General features: G+C 36.4%; 1 protein-coding gene across 1 annotated transcript; it reads left to right on the forward strand.

Annotated features, from left to right (window-relative positions):
* Positions 1 to 7,391: 7,391 nt before the first annotated feature.
* LOC122013813 (zinc finger protein GIS3-like) lies at positions 7,392 to 7,979 on the forward strand. The gene has a single exon (XM_042570038.1). The coding sequence runs from the start codon at positions 7,392 to 7,394 to the stop codon at positions 7,977 to 7,979; it is 588 nt and encodes a 195-aa protein (XP_042425972.1).
* The last annotated feature ends 12,330 nt before the right edge of the window (positions 7,980 to 20,309 follow it).

The following is a 20,309-nucleotide window of genomic DNA, read 5'->3' on the forward strand; positions in this document are numbered from 1 at the left end:
TACTATCCCTGCCCATGGTTTGTGAGCTCTAGCATCTTAGAAGAAATCATATGTTGCATTGATGCCCTTGTGGTGTTGACTATACAATGCAACCACCCTGTCAATTTTTGATGCGCTAAATCCGCAAGCCCCAGTGATATCACCATCTGTCTCTGATCTGAACGAACTTCTTAATCAGAGGTGAATTTATGTGCTTCACCTGCCAATGCAAAATGTCTACACTCTGCAAGTATGTGTGATGCACCCATCTGATCCACTGTGCATCCTACTTATCTTGTATTCTCTATAGTACTTTATCTAATTAGAGTGCATCATTCCATACATTAAGTTGTGTGCATCACCAGCCTCCCTTCCTCTTTGGGCTTATACATCTCCAACCAAGCAATTGGAGGCCTTTTGGTTGTCATAGGAAGCTTGGGCCAAGGTTGTATATCTGGTTTATTACCCCACTAGGCAATAACAATATTGACATTCAGTAGTATTCTAACTCCCTAGAAGACTGACTTGATTAACTAAGCTTTACCTGTATAAGTTAGAGTGTTTTTGGGCCAAGCGTTGATCTTTTTTGCAAAGGCATCAATCAAGGAAGTATAGTCAGCTATCTTCAACTTTTTTGTGCCATTGATATCCCCAAGTATTTGAAAGGCATCTCTCCAAGCTGAAATCCTATAATGCTAAGTAAGGCTTGTCTAGTGGCTGCATCCATCCCAATCATGAAGATGAAGAAATAATCTTTTATTGATTATTTCTAGGAGTGACCGGTAGTACGCTTATTAGATGATATTCAGCCTTACCGTTTGACGTAAAGTCATCGCGCTGCTTTTTGGTCCAGAGGTGTTTTTCAATTTCTTTTCCGCTTGTATTCTTTGGTGCTTCATTATCATATTTCATTATTAATAAAATATTAAAATCTATTTTAGAAATACCTCCATTCGTCGCTTCCAAAATTTGAACTCCCTCTCGAACGTTGGTGGGTAGATGTTAGCTCCTGCATCTCGGTGCTTCAGTCCGCGGTTAGTCCTTCTGAGGCGTCCTTGCTCTAATACCACTTGTTAGGACCCTTGGCAATCTGCTAAAGGGGGATGAATAGCCCTTGCACAAATTAAGCAAAAAGACCTTTCTCGACTTATAGCTTAATTAAAAAAACACTTGCATAAGAATAATAAAAAGGACTAAAAGATAGAGGCACACGAGTTTACTTAGTTACAACCGGAGAGGTTGTTAATCCAAGGCAGTGAAGTCGCACTAATTTCTCCTTGAAGCGAAGAAACTTCTTTACATCAATGAAAGCACAGAAAAGATGAAGCTAAACAGAAATGAAAGTGTCTACAAGTGTTGCTTAAGCATTTCTTGTTGTTATTAGCTTCTGGGAGCAGGGTTGTTTATATAGCTTTGCTCGGGGCATCTGGAATGAGATAATATTTTATCCCCGACGTAACGGTACATGTCATGTCAAATTTACGAAGAATTGGGTTCCAGGCACCCTGGACTGGTCAGAGCACCCCGACCTGATCCGGGCGCCCCGGATCAATCCGAGCGCCCCAGATCAGTCCGGGCACCCCAAGCACAAGAAATCAGCTTTTGTTGATTTTTTGTCCCGGTCTCCTACTCTGGTTCCACTCGCATCGATCCGGGTCTTCCACTCTAGCTCCACTCTCTTGGGTGATTTTGGCCATCCAGAATAGGGCTCACCCGAACCCAACTTCTGACCCTCTTGCAAGCTTCTTCTCCGACTTCTCGCCCCTTGGAAATGCCACGCGCATCCTTGTCGTCCGCTCGCGTGCTCTTCCTCAGCGCCTCGTCTCTCAAACGCATGGAGCCCGTCGGCTCTCTCCCGTGCCGTCCTTCTCACTAACTGCATTTTTTGCTCGACATCCTATGCTCCTAAGTTCCTGCACAATTAGACACAGGGTTAAACATAACATGACCTAACTTAACTTGTTTAATCATATCAAAACTACCTTGGGGTACCAACAAGTCATGGCTAGGTGTCTCACCTGCGTCAACCTACTAGTGCCACAATATTGCCTGATAAAGACACGGAACATCCTCCGATACGTGCTTATATCCACAGTCATATGCAATCATGCTCGTATACATTCCTATAATTGGCGGATTGGCAGGCACCTAAAGAACATACTCTCTTGGGTCTCTGGCACCATCCGATAAAAGGAGTAGACTTTCTTCTCATCTGCTAGGTTCTCCAATTGATCCCTGGTAGGTAATCTATGGTGCCCTAGTAGCCATAGCGTGAATGAGTGACTAGGAAGTGCATGTTTCCTTCATACTGTCCCTGCCCATGGTTTGTGGGCTTTAACATCTCAGAAGAAATCATATGCTGCATTGATGCCCTTGTGGTGTTGACTATGCAATGCAAACCACCCTGTCAATTTTTGATGCGCTAACTCCGCAAGCCTCAATGATATAACCATCTATCTCTGATCTAGATGAACTTCTTAATCAATGGTGAATCTGTGTGCTTCACCTGCCAACGCAAAATGTCTACACTCTGCAAGTATGTGTGATGCACCCATCTGATCCACTGTGCATCCTGCTTATCTTGTATTCTCTATAGTACTTTATCTAAGAGCGCAGCATTCCATGCCTTAAGTTTGTGCATCCCCAGCCCCCCTTCCTCTTTGGGCTTATACATCTCCAACCAAGCAATTGGAGGCCTCTTGGTTGTCCATAGGAAGCTTCAGCCAAGGTTGTATATCTGGTTTATTACCCCACTAGGCAATGACAATATTGACATTCAGTAGTATTCAACTCCCTACAAGACTGACTTGATTAACTAAGCTTTACCCGTATAAGTTAGAGTGTTTTTGGGTCGGGTGTTGATCTTCTTTGCAAAGGCATCAATCAAGGAGGTATAGTCAGCTATCTTCAACTTTTTTGTGCCACTGATATCCATAAGTATTTGAAAGGCATCTCTCCAAGCTGAAATCCTGTAATGCTAAGTAAGGCTTGTCTAGTGGCTGCATCCATCCCAATCATGAAGATGAAGATATTTGATTTGGCCAAGTTTGCTCTCAAACCAGCCATCTTCCCAAACCTCTTAAGACAGTCCATAAGAATGCTAACTAAAGTAGTGTCACATCTAGAGAATAGTAGCAGGTCATCTTCATAAGTGTGTAATTCTGAGTTCCCCAGGTTTTGGATGAAAATGGAAGTAAGCTCATCTAGTGCTCTGATTTAACATATGTGTCATGTACTCCATGAATAATCTAAACAAATATGGGGAGAGTGGATCTCCTTGTCTGATCTTTCGTGCACCCCTAAAGTAGCCATGCATACCACAATTAATGCTAAGTGAGTAGGATGTGGTAGTGGCACATTCTCGTATCTAAGTAATGTAGGTATCGAAGAACCTAAGACTTGCAAGCACTTCCAATAGGAATTCCCAGTTGAATGTGTCAAACATCTTTTGCAAATTCACCTTGAGTAAGCATTGGGGCAAGATTCTCTTCCTAGTATAATTTCTCATGAGCTCCCGGGCCTATGAATATCATCTGTTATGGTATGGCCATGTACAAAAGCAGTATTCGCTGGATGGAAGTGGCGCTCTACAACTCTGGCAAGATTGGTAACTAGCAGCTTGGATATGACCTTGTAGAAGACAGTGTAATAAGAGATAGGCCTATAGTCAGTTACTTTGCTGGCATGATCTGATTTGGGCGCTAGTGATATGTGCGAGCGGTTCCACTGCTTTAGCAACCTGCCATTCTTGAAGAATTCCAGAACCGCCTTTACAAAATCATCCTTGGCTGTATCCCATGCATACTTAAAGAATTTCGCTCCATATCCGTTTGGGTTGGGTGCTTTCTGATCACCAATGCTAAAGAGTGCATGCCTCCTGCTGATCCGTGGAGAGTGTTCTCCCAAAGTCAAAGCAACTCTGAAGTATAGGTTGACATTAAATGCAAGTGCCAAAAAGACCCTGATAAGTATCAATGAATTCAACCACAATTTCACTCCTAGTGGTTGTTTGGCCTCCATCCGGCTTTTCAAGCACAACTATCTCTCTTCTTCGGTTATTCTGCTTGACCAGTGCATGGAAAAAACTTGTGTTCCTATCTGCTTCCTTAAAATACTTGGTTTTTTACTTTATGTGCACAGAATAGATAGTTTGCATTACTAAGTTAGGTTGCCAGTGTCTTTACGTGTTTATAATTATTCTCAAAGACTTCCTCTGTGAACCCAGCTTCTTGCAAGTGATGACGTTCGTCTTGTGCACGGCTAGCTTTCTCCTTGATGCGCTTAAAATGGAGCTGATTCAATTATTTGAGTTTCTTCTTCAAATGACTGAGTTTCGATTTCAAAATGTATTGTGTTGTACCCTCCATTTCCTACCAATGGGTTGTAGTCCAATTGCTAGCTATGAAGGTACTAAAATTAAAAAATTTGAAAGGCTTCTTCTCTGGGTCAACCTCCTCTAATAGTGATGAACCAAATAACATTGAATTTAAGGTGACCGATATAATTTCACGAAAGTTTTTCATCGACCGTCAAGATAAATCGCAAAGTACTCATGGTGGACTACCCAGAAGCCCAACATCTCATGCATAGTTGCGCGCCCCATTCGAAGAAAAAATAATCTCTGCAAATGCTCCGTAGTTAAGGACCGTGGGCACCTGGGTAACAACTTGACGTTCTTCCGTTACATCATAGTCCCCGGGCCAACCTCCTCCAATAGTTTTGCAAAAAAAAGGTAAAATTTGTTACCCTGACGGCCCCACGACTGTTCCACACTATTAAAAGAGAGTAAATCAGGAAATCAAAATTAGTCATCAGATGGAAGAATAATTCCTCAGATTTTATCAGAATTTGACCCTTACTCAATTCTATAAATATATCGTATGATAACTAACTCGACTATATCCAACATCCTCCAATAGTAAAAAAAAATGATAATTTCAGTTAGTCTTATTGATTCTCTCCGGGAGTGACCGACTCGGCCTCATAGAATTTTTCCATCGATCATCAGGTAAAATCGGAAGCGCATGCGGTGGTCAGCCCAGGAATCTAGTATCTTTTAATTACACCCACTATTTAGAAAAAAAAATTTGACAAATACATTATACTGGATACTGGATGAGTTTGCTGTAAACTTTTAATCATATTTGCATTTGTGCTGGTATAGTAAGTCCATCCAGGCTACAATTGTACAACAAACTGATTTTGATAGACAAAAGTTGTTGGTATATTCCACTGCAATAGAGCATATTGTACCGTTTTGGTTATATACGGTCTATTTTTTATGATATAATAGTCATTATTTACCATCTAGCTACCGTACACTGTTATCAAAGTGCACTGGCTACGTTCCTTGTGCTGGTCATATGCCTTCTACCAAATGACCGCATGTTAAAAACACACGTGGCATGCGTTCACATGCCGCCCTAGGTTAGCTCACATATATTTGAGTCAGATCTGACACTTGTATATGTATCCAAATTTTAACTCCAAGCTATCCTATCTACCATGGTCTTTTATTTTAAGAAATAATCAAAAGGCATTTTAAATTATATAAATCATCAAAGGACATTTATAAAAAAAAGGATACCTATCCGATGTTTTCTAAGATAGTCTTTTTTTAATTTAGTTACAATGTCTATTATAAATTACTATAAAAATTTAACTATTTCACTTTAATAAAAAATTATTATATACAAAATATTATTATATTAAAATATTTTTTATCAATCTTATCAAAATTACTTAAATTTCATTAACATCACTTTAAATTGATCAAATTATATTGTAGCAACTATTTAAATAGTTGTTATACAATTATAATTAAACTCTAAAATCTTAACCTTAAATCATGAATATTAAATTAAAATATTTTTTTATCAACTTAGTAAAAAATATTTAAATTTTATTAAAATTATTTTAAAATAATTATAATAGCTACTTAGATTCACGGTGTATCAACAACTAAAAAGTAATTGTTACTAGCAGTTAGTCGTAGCTGATACAATAGAGTTAGAAGTAAAATACAACATTATAACAATTACTCTGTAACTATTATACATTATAGTAGTTAGTCGTAGCGGCTATAATAACTTTTAAAATAAAAATATTTTTGAGAAAAATATTTTTTATAAAAGATATTCATTTGATGATTCATTAAATATGAAAATGACTTTTTAATTTTACTTTTTAGTTTATATACTGGCGAACTATGAAGTCATCAACTTAGCGTCTGCTCTAGCGTATCTCCACACTATAAAAGTGGTTAAATCATAGAGATTTAATCAACCTTAGCCAGAGATGGATCCAAACTATCCTAAGCTATAGCTCAATTCTTCTTGGATCCTTCCCTGGTTGTCTCTATCGAGCAATTACAGTCTGCCAAGATGAGGGAGAAGACGAAGGGAAAAGAAGAAAAAGTAACCAAAGTTTTCCTTCCTAAAGTTTATGAAGTTTCTATTGATTTTGCATTGTCAAGGAGAAGATGAAGGGGAAAGAAGAAAAGTAACACTGATTTGCATCGTGATAGATAAGGAAGATAAAGGGCAAGAAGAATTGTTTAATTTCCATTGAAAAAAAGGGAACAAACAAAAGGTACGGATTAATTAATTAAATGTTCTAACTCAAAAGGACGAAAAAAGTTTTAATTGATTGATTGAGAATAATTTTAATTTATTAGTAATTAGAAAAACAATTAAATTGTAAATTTGAGTTGTCAAGTAATTAAGAGGGTAAATAGTAAATGATTTAATAATAATAAAATTAAATGATTTAAATTGATTAAATTATTTAATTAATTTAAACAACTGTAGGAATTAATTACTCATAATATTTAGGATTATATTAAAATGTTAAACTTCTTTTTATATAGATTCGAGTTTTCAAAAAGCTCTACAAAATTTTAAGATAATTCTGCACATATAAGCTTTCCTTCGTCGACACTTTTCACTTTAATTGTTTGAGACCAAATACGGATTAAGACAAAGACTGTCTTGAATTATGGCAGATCCTAATATTATAGCTCCGGAGACTCTAGTTCATGTACAATGCATGTAATGGAACCATGCCGCTGGGGAGGCATCATAAAATTAAGATAACCAATTTAAAAAAATAATTAAAGGCCGAGACAGGCGCCGCAATCTAAGGGCTTCACTTCATATGTCCATCCCTTTAATTCTCTGGGGATGTCCCAACCCTTCAAATTCCATCACGTGTTATAAAGCCTATTAGAGTTCTTTTTATTTTTCATGATTTATTTATTTATTTATTTATATAATGAGAATTTTTTACTTTGTTCATCCTTGAATAATTAAATCCAGTTAATTTCCTTACAAAAATTCTCTCTATATATATAAACACACCAACTCAATCTTGTTCCTCTTCCTCTCCATATTTTCATCTGCCAAGTAACTGGAATGACGACAAAGCTGTTGGGGATCGACGCCGTTTCCGAGGCGGAGAAGATTTGTCCGGACTCCGATTCCTCGTCCTCCACGACGACGATCGCCGCCGCCGGCAAGCCAGTCTGCAGGAAGTACGACTGCCAGTACTGCGGCCGCGAGTTCGCCAACTCGCAAGCGCTGGGCGGCCACCAGAACGCCCACAAGAGAGAGCGACAGAAGCTGAAGCGCGCCGCCCAGATGCGGCAGCGCTACTACTACCGGATCCATCACGGCGGCGGCGGAGGGACCGGCTTGCTCCCCAGAAACACGATTTTGCCGGCCCTCGAGCCGCCACCGCACCTCTTCCAGGAGTACCCTCCGGCCGCCTCCGGGTGGATCTACTTCTCACGCGACGCGCCGGCGCCACCGCAACCGCGGCCGTCCTTCACGTCTACTCGTCTCTCGGCGATTATCCCCGAGCGCACCTGCTCGGCCACCGGCCACTTTCACGGCGAGCCGTCCTCGGAAAGGCTCAGCGTATCCGGCCAGAGCAAGACGGCGAGGGCGGAGGAGGCGTTAGAGTTAGACCTCCAACTCCGCCTGGCTCCGGCCGGATCATAAAGATAAAACCGCAATCAAGGGCTAGCTAGCGATGGCCGTGCATGGCTTGTAGTTGTAATATTTCCATGATCGTTTAGTTATAGTTTTTCATTTAATTCCCGTTTGCGGGATTGTCTCTAAGATGTTATATTAATTAGGGGAGCAAACCAATGAAGTGTATTTGCGAGTTTGTTTTAAGTTTGAATTAGTCTGTTCTATTTAACTCCCGTGCGTGTTTGGAGTCTACAAACATAACTAGAATATATTCGATAATTTGTTCGAGACGAATTTGAATGCATAATATTTCGTTAGAACGAGTAGCTTAAGAACTCTGATTATTTTTAAGGCAAAAATCAAAGGACCCAATTTCCATTTTTTATCAAAACCCGCCCGCGCCTCCTAAGATGATCCTACTGTTCTCAAGTAGGGATACAAATGAATCGAATCGAGCAGAGTAGTATAAAAAAAATTAATATTTGAGTTTGAACTTGAAAATATATATGATATTCGAAACTCGATTCAAAACTTGAAAATACAAACAAAGACTGAGCCAAGAATTTCACATCGACAGGGCGAAATGTATGTATTTATGTTGAGGGGAGGGGATCATGTTGTTGCCTCCTATTTGCCTCTCTTTCACCCCCTATTCCTATGCCTCATATATTTCTTATTCTTAAAAATTGAGGGAGGACGACAGCCGCAATCGCCCCTGGCTCCAAATAAAATTTGAGCTTAAGTTCAATTCAAACTGTCCCAACCATATTCGAAATACCTTAAATTTAAATTCGATTCAAATTATTCAAATTTTAATTTGAATATATTTATGTTAGAATTGTGTAAAAAATATATATATTTCGATTTGAATTCAGCTCACAAGTAGCTTATGAACAATCGAACAAAATATTATGGGTTCAAATTCGGCTCGAAAAAATTATTGAATATGTTCAAATTCAATAATTCTGTATGTGAATCGAATATTTTTTTAATCGACTCAAAAAGCTCACGAATTGACTCAATTCATTTAGACTCCTATCCTCAAGTACATTGTTCAACATTATTATCTACGATCATACATAGCAAATTCTGAACTAGTCAACCAATTATATGAACAAGATAATTTCGCATCGTCACAACTTATGATATCGTAATTGTTACTGTATAGTTGTAGCATTCAGTTAAACAACACGGACTGATCTTGTTCAATAATATTCACATTTAACAAATATAATATTGTAGCTGTTATAATGCATATCTATCTTGTTCATAAAATTAATCGGTCTATTTAGGATTTAATGTGTGTGTGGCAAACAATAATAATGTAAAAATATAATTTTAATTTTTTCCCCCTTTTTATATAGTTTTAATTTAAAGTTCTATTGATATTTGCCTTTTTATGCCATTTTAATTTAAATATATTCAAATTTAAATCATATTACAAAATATAATTCAATTATGTTCAAATCAGGTTGGAACAATTCAAATCAAATCGTACTCGAGTTTAAATTTTATTTCGGACCGAGCCAAAAGTATTTATATTTTAATTTAAACTTCAAATCTAATTCGAAATATCTCATATATATATTTTTCAAATTCCGACTCAAATATCAAAATCAATTTGATTTCTCTAAACAATTAATTATTAAATTTCAGAAACATGGAAACAAATGCGAAAAGCACTACTGTGGAGTTAAGTAATATCGATCGACGCTAGCTGCGAAACGTGGATGACACAATGTGCGATTGACAGAGAGCAGGTTGATAATTTGAAGAGGTTCCCGCTACGTCTCGTTACCTCATTGGCCATCTTCCTAAACCCTAAATCCTAAACTACAAACCCTAAACCCCATCCAAACTCCTACCTGCAACTCCCACTCTACGAGGAGCGATAGGTCTTCCAAATCCTTATAATATAATAAAAGAAGCAACTACGTAAAACATGGCAGGTTTATCATTCATTCTTTAATTAATCAATCAATTAATTAATTAATTAATCCTTGACAGGATTATTATCTATGGTATGACGTTGCTATTAGTCAACAAGTGATCAGAGAGTTGCTGCAAAGATCATCCTGAGATTCGCATCGAATATATTAATCATCATCAGCTTATTTTTATAATATATCCACCAGCATTTGGAGACCTACCCATCTGTCTTTGCCCTAAAATACATGCAAACTCGAGATGGATTTGAAACACCTGGACTGGATATTAATTGATGCATGAATTTAAGATAATATTGATGTTGAGCATCTGCTTTTCATGAATGGGCCATTTAATTAATTAAAGAATGAATCATGAGTACTAGAAAATATTTATACTCAGGCTATAATTGTCACATTCATCATTTATCACTTATCAATAATTGACACCAAATATATAGTAGTGTTTAACTATATTGATATCATGCTAATTATTAAGTGATTAATTGCTATTAGAATCATGACTATTATGATCGTTACGGGTGTGCTTTTTTTATAGGTGAATGTAAGTACATTAAGTTGAATAACCAAAATTATAAGTCCTTCATATAGAGGAGTCTCGCCGTAACAGTAAAATTGTTGTCATGTGACCTTGAGGTCACAGATTCAAAACGTGAAAACAAACCACTTGCACAATACAAGATAAGGCTGTGTGTACGACTCAATGTGGTTCGATCTTTTCTTAAGACCATGTATTAATGAAAATTTCGTACATCGGACTATCCTTTATAAGTCCTTCAGATGTACAATACGAGACTACATCAATACTTATCTCTTACTTCATCTATCCCTAACATCATCATACTATAAAAGGGGTTCTAGGGCTTCTTCCACTTACAAGTACTTTTGAGTGTAGTCATACTCCTTGTGATTAACTATGTTAATTATTATGTTAGAAGCAACATGTTGTCTGATTAGATCACGAATTACAAATATTTGTAAAAGCTCTATCATTGTTATTTCTCGAGGTAATCCACATTGATGTAAGGAACATGAAGGACCCACGATAATAACAAAACTGTTGGCGATAGAAACATCTCGAAAAATTGACACGTTTACGAAGCAGAGTTTCACGAAATCTTCCTTCATTACCTTCAATTATATATGATATATATTCTACTATTGTAATCATTAAAGGTGTTTTGAAAAATTGCTAGTGTTGAAAATGGGTTCTTAGATAATTTTATATAGGCATTCAATGAGTGTATCAGGATTTGTCATTGATTTATTTTTGTTTAGTAATTAAGCGTAAATTTGATTGAATCACTGGCTCGCAATCATATATAAGTACACAAAATCAGTATTAGACTAGATAGGTACGTAGCCATATGATTTGATACAAAGTTGACTAATATAAGTACAAATATGTGACATTAGAGCTACTGATTTTGAGTTCATTATATAATATTAGACTACTACTATTTTTTTTTATTAACAAAACTTAACGATGATTATATTTATAAATAAAATTTTGTTCTAAATTTTTATAACTAGTGTATCATTTAGTTGATGATTCTTAAAAACATAAGTCGCATAAATTCTAGATAGTCAAAATAAGAATTTGTATATATAGGAAATACAAGAATATATGAGTATGAATCATCGTTTTATCGAGAACATGTCATCAGAAAGATAAATACATAAACAAATATGATAAGAAACCTAATTGAAAAGTCATCTTTGTCTTTAGCGTCGTCCAGAAATAATCCTTGTGGAAGAAGATGCAGCAGAAAGAAAAGGAAGGTCTTCCAAGGGGCTTAGGAGTGACGGTACCGAAATGCTTTAGGTAAATGAGGAACCAAAAGCTCTGTCAAGATTAAAACCCTAAACCCTTGGGGATCAACCCTATATATAGTGGGCATCTATTATCAATCCATAGATGATAATAGAAGCGGGACTATATGTTCTACACATACAAGATCTACATCCAATAACCGAAACCCAATAAGCCTAAGTTAGATCACTTTAATAGATTCGATTTGTACTCATATACACAACTTATAATTAAATCCACTAATTAGAGATAATAACCAACAATCTCCCACTTGGGCTATTTGTGAGTTATATATGAAATACAAGTAAAACTTCAGTTGATATCAAACTTTATGGGTATAGAATACCCCTGTAAACAATCTGGTTCATTAACTTCATTGGTATAGAACTAAAAGGTCATAACTACTATATATAATCATAACAAGCCCCAACAGTAATCATAATACCAATGTCATTAATGACATAGATCAAGATGTAGATGTGTAGAGTGAAAATTACATGAAATGCGATCGGTACATGTCAATTTTCAACTAGTCCTAAGATGACCTTAAAAGAGGTTAGATCATATTTGTAAAATACTTTATGCTAAACTGTAATAGTAAATCATGATCAACTTTATGATTCTAAAAGGAATCTGTATCATATTTACAAATACTAAATGCTAAACAACAATAGTAAATAATGATATCGCAGTCAAAGTGTCAAACAAACATATAAATTCTCATTAATGTTTTGAACTTTAAATACGTACAATAATCAAAATAAAATGTTTATCTTTATTATCAAATATAGAGAATAAAATAAATACAAACTCCCACTAGATGAGTTCTTCTTCGAAAAGAATGACTCCCGTATCCACAACATACGCATGAAACACCTTAGGCACCAAGCCTTTGGTGAGTGGATCAACCAACATGGAATCTGTGTTGATGTGCTCTACCATAATCTGACTACTATGAACTTTTTCTTTAACCGCTAGAAACTTGATATCGATGTACTTGGACTTCGACGAATTACGATTGTTCTTGCCACAAAGTTCTGCAGCTTTATTATCACAGTAGATACTCAGTGGTCTGTCAATGCCATCAACGATCTGTAATGTTGTGATGAAGTTATGTAGTCAAATCTCATGATTAGATGCTTCATAGCATGCTACCAACTCTGCCTCCATAGTAGAAGTGCTACTAGTCAAAACATTCAATATAAGTCTAACTTTTGTATGAACATCTGTTTTGAAATATTTTGAAATGAGAATCACTTTGGTCAAATGTCTGCATTTATATATATGTCAATGTAGTTGTCTATTTAATTTATATTGTTGATAACATGGTATGTAGTGCCACACAGTAGATCATGTTATCGGTTCCTTATAAATTATAAATAGTAGCTCACAACCAAGATGGATTGGGACAAACCATTAGAACGGTTGTAGTGTAATTTGGTATTAGTTTGTCTTGACTATAAAATTATACTAGTACACTATGTGTGTATTGAGCAGGACAATTTGAGGTTGTTCGATTTATACTGACTACATAAAAGAATAAACCCTCTATTATTATAGATGTGTGTCCTCTTAATCCCTATATAACAATATGCACGTATACTTAGTATTTATTTCTTTAACTTATCAATGGGTGAGATTTATTCGTTAAATCAATAGGTCCGATGAGTTGGGAAATAGTACTGTTTATATGGTGTGTTGTTGATTATAGAAGGAAATTGTGTCCTAATTATTTAGGTTGATGATGTCCCTTTGAGGAGCTCATAAGGATTATTATGTAAACCCTACAGGTGGACTTAGTCTGGCATGTAATAAAGTTGAGTGGTACTACTCTTGGAATCAGATGTTAATTAATTGGGTTGTTAGAAACTCAATTAATTAACGACATACGATATCTTAAACACAGAGAGATTAACGCACTCATGATAAGAAGGATCTCATATTGTAATATGAGATTGGTGCGGTAGTTCAATAATAACCCTTTAGTGGTATGAGTTATTATTGATGGATTTGGGTTAGGTGTTCGTGCCGAACACAGGAAGCCTAAGCCCATCAGGAGGTCTAAACCAATTCTTCCTCTAGGTCCCTATTGTAGCCTCCATATAAAGCCTCGCATCCACCCATCCACAACTTGGTTTAGTTTAACTTAACTTGGTTTGGTTTAACTTAACTTGGTTTGGTTAAACTTGGTTTGGTTTAACATAGTTTGGTTTAGATTTTTTTTAAACAAAATTCTGTTATTTTTTATTTCTTTGTAACCGACGACAAGCCTATAAAAAGGAGTAGGCGGTGGCCCCAAAAATCTAACTTTATAATTTTCCTAATTCTCTTTTCCCTTGCTTGTGGTCGGCGGCACCTCTCTCTCCCTCTAGGGTCGGCGCCCCTTTCCCCCTCCTCCTTGCTTAGGGTTGGCGCCCCTTTCCCCCTTCCTCTCCTAACTAGGGCAGGCGCCCCTTCTTAGCAATCCATTGGTGGCCAGCGGCAAGAAGAAAAAGAAGAAGAGGAAAGAAGAAGGAAAAAGATTAGAAGGTGTCCCATCCTAGAGCCTCCTTTTGTAGCCGTCGGTTTGGAAAGCGAGAAGAGAAGGAGGGTGGTGTTGTCTTGGTAGATCGTCGCCCACACGACGTCAAAGAAGAGGAGAGGAATACGTCAGAAGATCAAGAGGTCTTTAGCTACAAAGAAAAGGTACAACTAGTTCTTAATTCCGCTGCGTAATTAGTTAGTTTTCTTTATATTATTTTTTGGAATACCAACACAAGAGGCTAGCGATCTTGTACTTCGATCAAGGTGTGCTTTGATCCATCAAGAACTTGCTTGATTGATTAAACACATGTCTGATCGAACATGCGGGTTGCTAGGAAAAGTTCTGTACTTGTACAATTTTTGTGCAGGGAAATTTAAGCTGAACTGAATTCCAGCGCCTTCAAAACAAAGGATGTTTCACCAAGATCTTTCATTTCAAAATTACCATATAGAAATGACTTGATTTGATGTAGCATACCAATTGATTGGTAAGATCCTAATCGATTGATCAATCGATTTGGAAAGTTTCTTTTCGCTAGGAGAACTCCAAATCGATTGCATCAAATGATTAGATCCTTCTTAATCGATTGGCAATCGATTTGGAAAGCTTATATTCACAAAGAGAATTCCAAATTGATTGTATCAGTCGATTGTCTCCTTCCTAAGAGATGGGTCGATCGATTTGGAAAGCATCTGTTCACAAAGAGAATTCCAACTTGATTGCATCAATCGATTAGCTCATTCCTAATCGATTGGTCATCGATTTGGAAAGTTTCTGTTCGTGAAGAGAACTTTATAATCAATTCAATTGATTGCACCAATCAATTAGGCAATTCCTAATTGATTGCACCAATCAATTAGGCAATTCCTAATTGATTGGTTGATCGATTAGACTACTTCTTTCTACTCGAGTTAGATATATTGCCCATCGATTATCATAAATTGCCAATCAATTGGTGCACCTAAACTAGGGTTTTTCAACCCTAATCTCTAGAACACATTTCCAATCGAAAGCAATTACCCCATGCCAGATGAACCTTCTATTCCATGGACTTTGTGTCTGGAGCTTCCTTATCTTCGGGTCTTCATTTACCCTAGCATCTGATCTCGCAATCTGCTCGGGTAACCTTTGCCAAGAATCTGGTCCTCGACCTTCTTGGAATTTTTTTACCTTGCATCCAGTCTTCCGACTTACAAGGACTTCTTCTTACCAAAATATGGTACTCAACCTTCTTGGACTTTATTTGTCCTGCAAACTTGTAACTCAACTTAAATACAACATATTAACTTAAACTCAAATAATTGTCAATCATTGAAACTTCTCATCTAGGGCATGATTGTACCAACAATCTCCTCCTTTTTGATATTTGACAATTTATTAAGTTTAGGCTAATTTCCAACATATTATAATATTATCAAGATGTATGATATATATGCATAAGAATTGCAATCAACATGAAGTTAATCAACAAGCATGAAAAGATTATGTCATAAGAACCCTAAACTTAAATGCATTAAGTCTCCCTCTTTACCAAACATCAAAATGAAATTAATACAAAGGAAGACAATAATGATAATGAACTCCCCCTCAATATATGCATCCAAGATAAATTGACACGCCCCTAAAACATATAGAAACATAAACATAAACAAGACAAGGGCACTCCCCTAAACTAATGAAATGATAGGGTACACCTCTACATATAATGCAAGCAAACAATCAGTAATGGAATAATATGACGAAGGACACCTTCGTCACAACATCAATCCATAAAAATGACTTATATCACACAAAAATGGTAACTACAGTACAACCAATAAAAGAACAAGTCATATAAACACAAAACAAACATTCATTCAAAGAGAGTGAATTGCATGTGTCAAAGAGGGACATAAAAGTCAACAATATAATCATCAGCAGGATCAATATCCACTGGAGGGTTAGCAACACTCGGAGGAGTGTTGACAATAGGAGGGATAACACTTGCTGGATGATGAGGAGGAGGATGGCCCGACGTCCACGAGCGCACTAGATCAGTCAAAGAAACAATGCTCGTCTACAAATCAATTTGTCGGCGTCCAATGGTCACAAGTTTCGTGTGCACCTCAATCATAACAAGAGTGTGATCCATATGCACCTCCTCGAAGCATGTGTCCATAGTCTCCTCGAGCACAACTGCACAAGAACATGAAATCGAAGATCATCATTATCTCCATACACGTCATCGGTAGCATCATCATCTTGATTTGCTGTCGTCAAATCCCAAGCTAGTTCATGCCCCATAGCTCATAGTCACGACCCCTCACCCAAGTGATGATCATCAATCCATCTCACGGTATCCCCGTCGGTCTCAATGCCAGCCAATGAGAAAGATCGAGCCGAGAGACTCTCGAATACTTCTTTATCATCTGCTGCAGCTTGCCACGCGAGACATCTATGCCCAAAGATGCTAACCATTTCGTGATGATATGTTTAAATGTCATATAAACAGTACCATGGGCAGGCATGACAAAATGAGTGATGTAGTGAAAAATGTTTAATGCTATGTTAATGTCAAGAGAATGACGGAAAGCATATAACATGAAAAGGTGAGAGGGTCGAATAACAACTAGTGTGTCATTCATAATAGGTAAAAGGCAATTGACAACAACTTTGAACAAAGTATTGTCTATCGTTGATATCTCAAGTGCCAAAAAATTAATGATCGAAACACTAGGGTCGTCCAAACGAGGTCGTTGGTAGAAGTGTTCATACATAAAAGATAAAAAGAGATGGTCAAAAGGTGGAGGCAGTAGATTTGGTAATGTGGGATAGAAAATAAGAGTATCCATCGATGGACAACAATGTAGAAACTCTTGAAGAATTATGGGAGAAAAGTCTATATTGTTCGATATGTCAAGTAACATCAGTATGCAAATTATTGTAGAATTCAACTACTAATGTTTCATTGATATGATGTTCATAATAAACAAGCTTTTTCAACTAATAATGGGTAATGATCCGAACTACATTGTCACAATGATGACAAAAGAATGCAAGGTCAATTGACCCAGCCAAAATGAGTTTGAACTTTTTCGAGTTGAATGTATGCTGTATAATGACATTTGGAAAGCGAGAGCCCGTGGGTGGTTAATAGTGGCAGGATGAACCCTCACCGTACTCGACCTACTTTTCCTTCTTCGTAGGGTGAAGAATGAATGCACCAATAATGCATGAGAAATAATAGCAATATGATAGAATGATGCATGAATGAGATGCAACAAGCAAACCGATTAGCAAATTTTAACATGAGGACTTAACTAACTGAATGAAAGCTAGGGTTTAGTGTTTTACCTTGGTAGCATTGGTTGCCCAGCAGGGTGAATGGATAAGAGAGAAAGACTAGTCGACACAAGTTCACCGAAGGAGAAAATAGTCATTAAAAACACACCGGCATCAAAAGACACCTATGTTTGAGGACAATGAGAAGCTATAATCGGGAGGTTGGATGGGAAAATCAAGAACACGAGAGGAGAGGAGCCTAGAGCTTACTGGAGTGACCTAAATGACATAGGCACTGCTGAAGAGACGTTGGAGATGAAAGACAACGAGCACGGCGATCATGGGGAAAAGTTCGAAGGTCTAGGGCTCGGGAGAAATAGGAAAGCAAAAGAGTGAATGAATCGATTAGTTAGGGCACAAGTTTTAAAACAAACCTCCTAATCAATTAACAAGTTACACCAATCGATTAGATGGGGTTTAATCAATTGGCTGATCGATTTTGATTAAATTTTGGGTGCAAGTAAATAAATACCAATCGATTGGTATGGTCTTAAGCGCGATCGGTTGATTGATTCAACAAGTTTTTCTGTGCGCGAAATGATGACTCGTAATTGATTAGACCAATCTATTGGTCTAACAAATAGATCATTGTAATCGATTAAAATGAGATTATACGTCGCACAATGATCATTACCAATCAATTGATTCAATCGATTGATAAGCAGTAATTTATTAGCCTAATCGATTTGCCCTAGTTCTTAATCGATCACTTGATCGATTCCATGAGTTTCTGCTTGTGGAAATTCATTACCAATCGATTGCCCCTGTCGATTGATGATCCAATCGATTACCATATATGAATTTCTTGATTTCAATTTCAAACTAAGATTTTGAAAATTATAAATAATTCTACGATTATCAAAAAATTATGAAATTTATGTAGACATTACTTATGTCATATACTATCAGAAAAAAATAATTTTCTATAAAAATACATCCCATTTTCAAAGATTGATATAAAATTAGAAATCATTGAAAACTTTAATGTTTCACTCTACTTTGTATCTAATTAATCAATGGTGACTCCTATCAAATGATAGACTTTACCAAGATTTTTCAAAATAATTTTGAAATAATTTTCAAAATACAATTTCCAACCATTATCATTAAGCTAATTAAATGCATATGACTTGTACACTTACTTTCCCCATGATTGAACACGTCAATGATTTATAAAAGATTTCAACTCTCTTGCTCAAAGTAATACATCATAACAAGCATTATGATCAAGAGGATTATTCCTAGCATATCACTCTCATCTAGATAAATTAAAAACAAACAAGGTAAAACCTATGTTCTTGTGAGATGCATTTTAAGGTAAATTAGTTTTATTGTGCTTCATCCTTGAAAAAAGGTAGATCCGCTACCTTAGCGGCCCCCCTAGTGCCGGCCCCACGGATATGGAGGGAGGTTCATGCAGGTACACAGGCCATAGGCGCATGGCGGGGTAAACCCCAGGTCGTCAGTTCCTGAGAATCGACCCCTGGCCATTACGTATTGTGCTTCATCCTTGAAGTGATCATGAAAGGTTGTTTAATTAACAAAACTCATTCTAAATTCCCTTTGTAAATATCTAAATTCAACTTCGAAAAGTGATTTAGTGAAAATATCGGCCAAATTAGATTTTGAGTCAACATAACTAAGAATAATATCGCCTCTAGTCATATGATCTCGAATAAAATAATATTTTACCTCAATGTGCTTTGTTCTTAAATGGTGAACTAGATTTTTGGTTAAATTTATAGTACTCACATTATTACAAAAGACTTGTATAGTTTTATAGATGAATTTATAGTCCTCCAAAGTATGAGTCATCTATAATAATTGAGACACACTCTCCTATAGCTATGTATTCAACTTCAGTTGTAGAGAATACTACACAATATTATTTTCTACTTGACAGATTAACTAAAGAAGATCCTAACAATTGATAACTATCACTAGTACTTTTTCGATCCAATTTACACCTAGTATAATTGGAATTAGAGTACCCTATAAGATCAAAAGTTTCGATTCTAGGATACCAAAGACCTACATTTTTAGTGCCCTTAAGATATCGAAAAATTCGCTTGACGACATATAAATGTGACTCCTTTGCACCATATCTTGTACATATACCCATGATAAACAATATATCAAGTCTACTAGCTGTGAGACAAAGGAGGTTACCTATAATACTATGAAACAACTTTGGGTCAACTTCTTTACCGTCAAGATCACTATCTAGCTTTGTGTTAGTGGCCATAGTAGTTATTTCTTTAGCATTGTCCATTCCAAATTTCTTGATGATTTGTTTAGTATATTTAGATTGATGAATGTATATTCCTTCTTTAGTTTGCTTAATTTGTAGTTCTAGAAAGAATGCCAATTTACCAACCAAATTCATTTCAAATTCACTCTCCATGTGATTTATGAACTCATTTAAATAGTTTTTGTTTGTAGAACCACAAATAATTCATCTACATAAACTTGAGCCACAAAAATATCCTCCCCACTATTTTTCAGAAATAAAGTAGGATCGATTTGTCCTCTATGAAATCCTTTTGACACTAAAAATGTAGATAATCATTCATACCAAGCATGAGGTGCTTATTTTAACCCATACAAGGTCTTTTTAAGTTTACACATGTCGTTTGAAAAATCTAAATTTTCAAACCCCGATGTTTTCTCAATGTAGACTTCTTCTTTAATGAAACCATTTAAAAATATCGACTTCACATACATTTGATACAACTTAAAACCTCTGTGAGCAG

The sequence above is a fragment of the Zingiber officinale genome, chromosome 8B (assembly GCF_018446385.1).
Source record: "Zingiber officinale cultivar Zhangliang chromosome 8B, Zo_v1.1, whole genome shotgun sequence".
In the NCBI taxonomy this organism is placed as follows: domain Eukaryota; kingdom Viridiplantae; phylum Streptophyta; class Magnoliopsida; order Zingiberales; family Zingiberaceae; genus Zingiber; species Zingiber officinale.